The 10,635-nt window shown below is 33.6% G+C and overlaps 1 protein-coding gene across 1 annotated transcript in view; it reads left to right on the plus strand.

Annotated features, from left to right (window-relative positions):
- The window catches only part of LOC149790377 (uncharacterized), a 280,245-nt gene extending 276,375 nt beyond the window's left edge, over positions 1-3,870 (plus strand). The window contains exon 56 of the mRNA XM_089972426.1: positions 1,272-3,870. Coding sequence (XP_089828552.1) covers positions 1,272-1,546 — 275 coding nt within the window. The 3' untranslated portion in view covers positions 1,547-3,870. The remainder of the gene's footprint in view (positions 1-1,271) is intronic.
- The last annotated feature ends 6,765 nt before the right edge of the window (positions 3,871-10,635 follow it).

Consider the following 10,635-nt stretch of genomic DNA (forward strand, 5'->3'; position numbering starts at 1 on the left):
AATGTATTTCTAGCAAGCTGTAATGCAAAGTCACTGATGGCCACTAGTGGAATGTATTTCTAGCAAGCTGTAATGCAAAGTCACTGATGGCCACTAGTGGAATGTGTTTCTAGCAAGCTGTAATGCAAAGTCACTGATGGCCACTAGTGGAATGTATTTCTAGCAAGCTGTAATGCAGTTCAAATATTTATACATGTAGCAATAAGTGTCCAAGCAACTGATAATATTGGAGTACAGTCAACAGAAGTCAAGATACAAACACTGCTGAATTAGCCAAAATGAATGTCTCATCTTCACCACTAGTAGTGCATTCATTTTCCCTTTTAAATTTTGTGTGTCCCCCAAATCTGGTGGGCAACTGTGTCCCCAGCCAATGATGTCCTAGGTACATGTGCAAAACTGAATTTAAAAAAAATTGTTATATAATTACAAGACAATGGTACATTTGTTTGCAGCAGTGATGGTGACCTCTGCATTGTGCATCCATCCATCACACAGCAGTAATGTTATTCTTTATGGATTGCAATGAAACTTTGTAAATATCATCATCATTATTGCCTGCAAATATGGATGTTGACAAATGACTTAACAAGTTTTATGAGAGTTTTGGCTCTTTTGATCTGCAGCAGAATCTAGTGTGTGACAAAAGTCAATTGAACACAGCTAGTCTCAGGTTTCCATTGAAGACATGAATTTTGGTAAAAATGCCATGCTCATCAATTGAAATGTCATGGTCATCATATGAAATGTCATGCTCATCAATTGAAATGTCAAAGACATCATCTGAAATGACATTTTCATCATCTGAAATGTCAAGATCATCATTTGAACTGTCATGATCATCATCTGAAATATCCTGGTCATCATCTGAAATGCCAAAGACATCATGTGAAATGTCATTTTCATCATCTGAAATGTCAAGATCATCATCTGAACTGTCATGGTCATCATCTGAAAATTGCTCCTCATTGTTTGAGCTCATCTCTGTTAGCAAATAGCAAGAAAAATGTTATTACCTTTGTTGTTTCAGCTGTTAAGATTTAATGTCAGTATATTCAAATATCATTCAACACAGTATTTTGCTATTTGCAGACCAGACAGTAATCCAGCGCTTTGCTTAAATTATTCACCTAATTTTTTATCTCATTTCAGCTGTTAAGATTTAATGTCAATGTATTCAATCATTCAACACAATATTTTGCTATTTGCAGACCAGACAGTAATCCAGATCTTTGCTGAAATTATTCACCTAATTTTGTATCTGATTTCAGTTGTAGGTGTTGAACTCAACATAAAGTGGGACAAAACTGCCAGAACCATTATGTTGTCTTGGAATGGCCTTTTTATCTCCAGTGTTCCTGTCTACTATGAGGTTTCGGCTGGTTTCAACAGCGCAAAAATAGGACAGTGGGTCACCACAACCATGACACAGTACACCTTCACCTATGCTGATAATGAAATCACAGCCACTCTTATATATGGAATTGTCCGTGCAGTGGACAGTGCTGGCCTGTATTCCACAGCATCAAAATATGTCAGTGTTTAAAAGGAGTATGTGATTACAATTTATTTACATTAGATAGGGTTTGTGTGATCTTGTTTTTTTTTATAACCAATTTTTTGATATTTTGTCAGCAAATTCTTTATAGAAGGCAATAGATGTTGGTTTATGCTCTACATAAAATTGGGGTAAGTCCAAGATAACAAAGATTGAATGTCACTCTTTTGTAAACAGACTTTAACTCATTTATTTTCAGATGTAATGAATGCAAAAATTACAACCAATTTATTAATTTCATGGCAGGGTAATTGATTGCTGTGGAGATAATGATCCGACTTGACAATGATTTAACATATGGTTTAAACTATCTATGTATATATTACAAGGAACAACAAAAAATATATTTGGTCAAATACAATTACTTATATAAAACTTGCTCCTACTGCACTTCTTCAGTGCACCCAATATGCATTTTGGAATACATGTAGTCACATAATTCTTTTTCACTCCAGCCCAGTATAACAGTCACCAGCCCTTATTTTAAAGCCTCTACTAGATTTAGTTCGTGTGGTAGTGACATAGATTAAATTTATTGATTTCATTTAAATGAGTGGGATTATTACAGCTGTCATCAATATGTACTGTTGTACAAAAAGTTATCTCAAACATGTTAGAAAGAATTTAAGTTCTTGAGTTTGGGTCAATCATTGCTATGATGTGCAGTCCATCTATTTAATGTTCTGTTAGGTCTGACTATTTAGTGTACAGTGAGGTCCATCTATTTAATGTACAGTTAGGTCTGACTATTTAGTGTACAGTGAGGTCCAACTATTTAATGTACAGTTAGATCTATTTAGTGTACAGAGAGGTCTGAATATTTAGTGTGCAGTGAGGTCCGACTATTTAATGTACAGAGAGGTCTGACTATTTAGTGTATAGTGAGGTCTGACTATTTAGTGTACAGAGAGGTCTGACTATTTAGTGTACAGAGGTCTGACTATTTAGTGTACAGAGAGGTCTGACTATTTAGTGTACAGAGAGGTCTGACCCTTTAGTGTACAGAGAGGTCTGACTATTTAGTGTACAAAGAGGTCTGACTATTTAGTGTACAGTAAGGTGCATGTTCTTCGATAAATGATTAAAGACCAGGAAGTAAATTCATATGGATGGTTTATAAGTCTTGATAATGATCAGATCCGATGAAAGCATGAGTTATGTCCATGTTGTTATATATAAATGAGTAAACTGTACTTACCTGTATACCATAATACAACCAAGAAACAGTGTATTGCACTGAGTGATCCACTGTAAGTCCTTATTCAGATATAACCAAAGCATTGGAACATTTGTGGACTGTTGTCAGACATTCATTCTGATTGAAACAGTTGTAAGCAATTCCATATGCCACCTACCCCTTACCTTGTATCTCAGAAAGTAACTCCAATATACACATATATCCATATTGTATCTTTTATTCATTTTGAAGTCATGGTATAATTACCAGTATGCCTGAAATATTGCACAGCCTTTTTCAATTTCTTATAATGCAGACCTCAGCAGCATATCACTTGGCCAGATGAAATAGTACTTCTAGATGTGCTACACGTAATGTATGTAACAACTTTTGAAAAGGACCACTCAAGTCGCAGGGATGGAAAACTTTCCATTGTCTTTTTGAAAACTGTCTAACTATATTTGGGGGATTCATTTATTTCCAAACCTGGTTGAGGAATTATGTATGCTACATTGTACTTATTTATTGTAGTCTCAATGCAATTCAGAAAGTAAATTTACTTAGAAGATGTTGTCAGACTACACGTGTACAAGTTTGCATTAAAGCAGTTATGGAGATATTATCTCATTTGATTAGAAGAAACTCAAGATCCAAAAAATTCCCACATACAGATTTACATAAAGTTTTCACATTTTAAGCATTTCTGTTGATATGGTTATTTAGCTATAGTTAAAGGTATTTATACATGTAGTAGGAAATTGTTAAATACAAGGTTATTTTTATTGTCCGTCCTAAATGCAAGTACAGAGTAAATTATATATCAATCAATTCTGTGATGACTAGTTAAATGATTACAGTCTGTTTTTACTATATTTTATGTGTCTATTACTTATTAAAAAAACATCTTTAAAAAATTGTGATATTTGGCTATTAGTATTATCTTTCACTGTTTTCTTTATCTTTGTTTTGTTATTTTGCTCTTTTCACATTGACTCTTATGCAATACAATATTTTACACTGTTTGTAAAAGCTAGTTTAGAAAATTTTTTTTTGTATTCATTTTGATAATGATCTGTTGTCAATTCTTTGAATTCTTGCACTTGTTCTGGTTTTTTCAATAAACTTTCTTGTATAATTACATCTTATGTTTTCAGTAAAATTGTCCTGTCACAAAATCATACTAATATAGTGGCCCCTGTCCTCATGGGATCTCCCCTTCTGCAGTGAAAAGGTGGCTGTTTGAAACATACACTATTTTTCTTTCAGTTAAAGTGGCCTTTGAGAGTTGCCTTTTGTGCCATGCAATGGCATCATTAGGGTTGGTGTCACCCAGTGCAGTAACTCGTGGTGTCACCCCTGAGACGGTGTCACTAGGTGCGGTCCGCACCCCCCACCCCACCCCCAACGACGCCACTGGTGCCAGGTGGGGGAGGCATATTGCTTGCTATCATTTTAATGTTTAAAGAGCATCTGGATATTGTTACTTATTTCGATTAATACAAAAATTAACTTTAAATCCACTTGAATTATGATAAAGCAAACCTTGACATTGCAAGAAAGCTGCTTGATGTAAAACATAGGGTACAAATATAAGTAGTTCTGGCTTTACTAATTAGGAGTGTGAGGATGTTAAGATAGGGAATGAATACAAGTAGTTCTGGCTTTACTAATTAGGTGTGTTAGTATGTTAAGTTAGAGCATGAATACAAGTAGTTCTGGCTGTATTAATTAGGAGTGTGAGTATGTTAAGTTAGGGTATGAATACAAGTAGTTCTGGCTTTACTAATTAGGTGTGTTAGTATGTTAAGTTAGAGTATGAATACAAGTAGTTCTGGTTTTACTAATTAGGAGTGTGAGTATGTTAAGTTAGGGTATGAATACAAGTAGTTCTGGCTTTACTAATTAGGAGTGTGAGTATGTTAAGTTAGGGAATGAATAAAAATGGTTCTGGCTTTATTAATTAGGAGTGTATGTTAAGTTTGGGAATGAATAAAAGTAGTTCTGGCTTTAATAATCAGGAGTGTGAGTATGTTAAGATAGAGCACGGATACAAGTAGTTCTGGCTCTACTAATTAGGAGTGTGAGTATGTTAAGTTAGGGAATGAATAAAAGTAGTTCTGGCTTTACTAATTAGGAGTGTGAGTATGTTATGTTAGGGAATGAATACAAGTAGTTCTGGCTTTACTAATTAGGAGTGTGAGTATGTTAAGTTAGGGAATGAATACAAGTAGTTCTGGCTTTACTAATTAGGAGTGTGAGTATGTTAAGTTAGAGCATGAATACTTTTAGTTATGGCTTTACTAATTAGGAGTGAGAGTATGTTAAGTTAGGGAATGAATACAAGTAGTTCTGGCTTTACTAATTAGGAGTGTGAGTATGTTAAGTTAGGGAATGAATACAAGTAGTTTTGGTTTTACTAATTAGGAGGGTGAGTATGTTAAGTTAGGGAATGAATAAAAGTAGTTCTGGCTTTACTAATTAGGAGTGTGAGTATGTTAAGTTAGAGCATGAATACAAATAGTTCTGGCTTTACTAATTAGGAGTGTGAGTATGTTAAGTTAGGGAACGAATACAAGTAGTTCTGGCTTTACTAATTAGAACTGTGAGTATGTTAAGTTAGGATAATGTATGAATACAAGTACCTGCCTTATTCCCAGATAGGGATTTCTAAATTAGAATAATCATATTATTACTTTTTAACAAAAATCATAATTATGATTAGAGTTATTCTGATATTGCAAGTACATAAAATTAAAAAACTGGCACCTGATATTGGTTTGATAAAAGAAATGAGGTAAAAAACATCACATCATGATTCATTTCAGACCAGATTCTTTTATCATCGACCAAATCGGTTGCATATTTTATTCGCTCTCCAATACTAGTTCTCAGGAATTTATCTACGTGATTATCACCGCGATTTATTTTAAATTTTATCTTCACCGACCATGTGTTATAATCATCTGGATGTTGTTGGATTATTTCATATCCGGAATCCTTCATTAATGTCGTTAATCGCGCTGTGAAATATTTTCTGGAATTATTCTCTTCGATAATATCGCACATGAAAACCATTCCACATTTATCTGTTAACTCGTTTGTGCTTGGAACTCTGTGCTGGTTTATTTCATCAGGAATAAGCCGTTCACGATCGATTATTAGTTTTCACAGATCAGTGACGGTCAGAGGAAGCTTTCCACGATATGATTTTGATACAAATGAATAATGAATCTCATTAACACATCGAAATTGATGTATCGCTTGTTTCTTCGCTTCGACAGATCCTATCTCGTACGAGAATACCAACATAGATTTGAATCGTTCATCAGTCACGCTGATACCAGCTTCAACTATGTGAGTAAAGATCATCATATCAATATCATCATAAGCGCGATTGATATCTGCGAAATCTTTTTTCTTCTGTGTAGGATCGGTATCGGCGTGATAATATCTTTCACGATATCCCAGCGACTGCAAGATCTTTGCAATACCTTCTACAGAATAAGCAGAATTAGATTTATGATGAGCAAATACAGCTATTTTTTCAGATTTTATTCGATCTAGTAGCAGCTTCAGATTATCCTTGTGAGAGTTCTCGATGATAATTTTTTATCATAATCTGGTTTGTAATTGTTAAGGATAAATTTCATTTCTGGTCTGAGTAATTTAAGTATTTTCAAATCATCATCATTCGCGTCCGCGTCAAGAACAATAACACGTGTTGATGCGGTTATTAGTGTCTGAAGTTTATTCCAAAACTTGTTATGCGATGAAATGTTCTTAAACATTTGTCTACGAATTCCATGCCATTCATCTATAATCAACATATCGGGAGCACCTTTTACCCGATGAGGCGATTCAACCTGCACAATAACACGTCGCCGGTCGTCCTGCTTGAAGATTATTTTTCCGACGGTATCTTGATATGATTCTAGATGATAATCAGATTTTGTTTTCTCGGTAAATGTTTTTCTATAAGAAACACAACATACCGATTGATGTGGTTCGATTGATTTCCATGCCGAAATTGATTTTACCACTCCACAGGCTGATCCGTCAATATAATAGATGATCTTAAACATTTCACATCCAGGACCCGATTCGTGTGTTGGTAATTTTGTATAAGAAAAATTATGTGTTTTTGAGATAAAATCACCAGCTGATTTATTTTTGTGCCTCAATATATATTTTATATAATTAACATCTTTTTGATGATATGGTAAGTTATTCACGATAGCTATTAATTCGGGAGCACAATTATCACTTGTCGATAAAATTTTATTTATTTGGTCTGAGAGGGATTTATCGCCGCGATTGATGATTATTTTTTTACCTTTCATCGAACTTGGACAGATAACAACATAATGATGAGAATTAACAATAACGATACAATTATTAGACTTTGATGCCACATTACCATGAATTGTTATTCCGTGATTTCGTTCGCAAATATTGCACCAATGGCCTGGATTTCTTCTGATGTTGTAATAATTACTTGTACATGAAACAATACCGAGTAAATTATTTGATTCGCCAGTTAATCCTGTACATATTATTTCAAGATCCTCATCAGGAATATCGGCACGAGAATAATTATCATGATGATAATCTTCGATATTATGTTCAATCTCGCGCTGTTGAATACTCGTCAGACAAATCAATAAATCATGCTGTAAAATGTTCTCGTGAGAAATAATCTTTCACATCTGGTCTTTATTCCGGGTTTGTACGATCTAGTGTTATGTAATTTGATGCTGTGTAATCCCGCTTGACGATCGAGTTTCCACGAGGGATTATCGTTAGAAGCCCTTGTTATTAATTCTCGATGTTGCCGTAATGATACAAGATTAGATTTAACGAGAACGTGATAACCGCTAGTTGTTTCGAAAAGGTAAACTCGATCACGCTGACAATTACATAATTTTACAAAATAATTAATAATCTCATCGTGAGCAATTTTTTTTATAAGTTTGTGAATAAAATCCTTGTTTATCGAATTTATTCTCGTGAATGGTCTGGTGTTCGTAAAATGAATCGATATCAAATACCGGATATCTTAATCTGAATTCTGGTATAATTTCGGTAACAGATGATTTACCGATAAATTTATCAGTGACACGTTCAAAATCATCATCAGATGCAAATAAATAAAATTTATTAAAATGCTGAATTATTATACCCGCGAGATAATTGTGATGACTATCTCTACGCAGTGCTAGTATCGCAGCATTTTTCGTTAAAACACAAACTTTAACTTATCTATCTAGCGACGATATATCAAATGTCGAATAATAATTCCTAATAACAAAATAATTTGACTCGGCGATGATTTTAAGTTCTTTTTCGTATTAAACTCGAATAAATAATCAGGATTAAACTCTGGATCGTTTTCGATACAAATAAAATCGTTTAAAATTTTATTTGTATAAGTATAATAACAATTTGCCGAAACATCGTAGTCGATATTTCCCATCGTGATATTTTTTCTCTCATCATATTGTTATAATTAAAATTATATATTTAATTGTATTATAATGATGATCGGTACGAACTATTGTAGATGGCTTCATGAAGGATCGATCGAATTTTGTGAAAAATCATGTCACGGATGCACCGGACCAAAACCGTGTCTTGGATGTAAGAAAGGGCTACGAGGGAAATCAGAGATCTGTACAGGATGTGGCGGGGATAAATACCGATCGTTATTGATTTATTACAAAAAAAGATCTCCCAAATATTATATGTCAAAAAAATCCGCCATCGGCAGAGGAATTCCTTGAAATACAATAAAAAATTAAAAAGGTTGGATTGACAATTAAATGATTTTTGACATTTTTCCTGATACAAGTGCCTGATTGATCATTCAAGTATAAATTTTGGGGAAACTAACCAATTCTTAATAAAAAAAATTGTTTACGCCACTTTCCCCACCTCTCTATTTCAAGTATGCGATTTCCCTTGACAAAGTTAGCGCGAGGGCCATCTGGTAGTGGAAAAACACAGTTGTTGCTTAATTTGATAATGAGGTGGTTAAAACGGGATAAATTATATTTAGTAGCACCATCAGTTGACGATCAGCGATGCTATGAAGTTTTAAAAGATTTTAACGAAAACGAAAAGTTGTTGAATGATCAGGGTGATGATATTATCGAATTTATATATGATATTGATGAAGCACCATCAGTTGATTCTATCGATGGATTTATTAATAATTTGATTATGTACGAAGACGTGATGCTAGACAAACAATCGAATCCAGCTAGAATATTTTCTCGAGGAAGACATAAAAAATACCTATGTTATTTATGTAAGTCAGCGGTATACACAAATTCCAAAGGTAATTAGAGATAATTGTAATGTTTTAGTTGTGTTTAATGGAGTTGATACGCACAGGATACGAAATATTCACCAAACCTGGTATAGCGGTGACATGGATATAATTAAGTTTAGAAATTCATTCAGTCAAGCTCAGTCATCTCCACATGGATTTATAAGAATAAATTTACATGACCCTCGAAAGCGATATCGAATCGGGCTTGATGAAATATTTGGATGAAATTGGAGCAGGAGGGACGGTACGACTCCGATTTAGTACCGATCAATGACATTATTTTTTTTTTACGATCCCAGTGACGGTTCCAAAGGTATAAATGTTTTTACAATTCCAGGGTATGACATCTCCAGGGTATACCTATAAGAATCTGTTCACCTTCCTTGCTGCTCTATCATAATGTTAGGTCAGGGTTACCATTGAATGCAGGGAGGTCTTAGCTACCATATGTTGAATTCAAGGAGCCCAGGGCTACCATATGTTGAATTCAAAGAGCCCAGGCTACTATATGTTGAATTCAGGGAAAACGGAGCTACCATATGTTGAATTCAAGGAGCCCAGGGCTACCATATGCTGAATTCAAGAAGCCCATGGCTACAATGTTGATTTTTAGGGAGCCTTGTTGGATTTGCAATTTTGTTATTCACTTGTTTTGCATTCGTTTAAAAAAACTCATCAAGGAGAATCACTATATTTTCTTAAGGAGTTAAAGGTAAATTATCCAAGCTTACAATTTTATATTAAAGTCTCAAAGCTTACAATTTCATATTGAAGCCTCATTTCTTTCAATTTCATATTAAGGTTTCAATTCTTTAAATTTCATATTAAAGTCTCAAAACTTACCATTTTATATTACAAGTCTTAGTGTTTTCAAATTTCAATTTCAAATTAAAGTCTCAAGATCTTAATTTCATACTAAAGTCTCAATGTTGTCAAATTTTTATTAAAGTATCAGTGTTTTCGGTTTCATATTAAAATTTTATAGTTTACAATTTCATATTGAAGTTTCAAAGCTTTCAATTTCATATTTAACTCTCAAAACTTACAGTTTCATATTAACGTTTCAAAACTAACAATTTCATATGAAAGTTTCAAAGCTTACAGTCTTATATTAAAGTTTCAAAGTTCACAATTTCATAATAAAGTCTTATAATAAAGTTTTTTCTCAATCTTGCTGAATATAAAATGGGCCGTCTGTTTCCTCACTTATTGAATGATAATAATTTAGTCCTCCTCTACACCCTCTTTTTAGAAAATAGGTTTTGCATTGTTGTTTTTTATGAGACAGCACATACCAGTAGATTAAGTGCCAAGGCAATTAGAATAATGTGGGAAAGAACTGTACTGAGTCACATAATAAGAAAAATTAAATAAAAACTGGTCAAATATTTAGAGTTATGTACCCTGTTTCTACTACTTGCATAGTCATCTTTGCAGTCCAGCTCTTTCAGGAAATCAACTATTGTTCTTAAATATATTGTCTGATATGGCAAAATGATATCATCTGTGATAAATTATGTTAATCTTGAATTCCATCACTGTTCCAGTAAAATATAATAGGACCTCGAG

The sequence above is a fragment of the Sinohyriopsis cumingii genome, chromosome 10, assembly GCF_028554795.1.
Source record: "Sinohyriopsis cumingii isolate HCF-2022 chromosome 10, ASM2855479v2, whole genome shotgun sequence".
In the NCBI taxonomy this organism is placed as follows: domain Eukaryota; kingdom Metazoa; phylum Mollusca; class Bivalvia; order Unionida; family Unionidae; genus Sinohyriopsis; species Sinohyriopsis cumingii.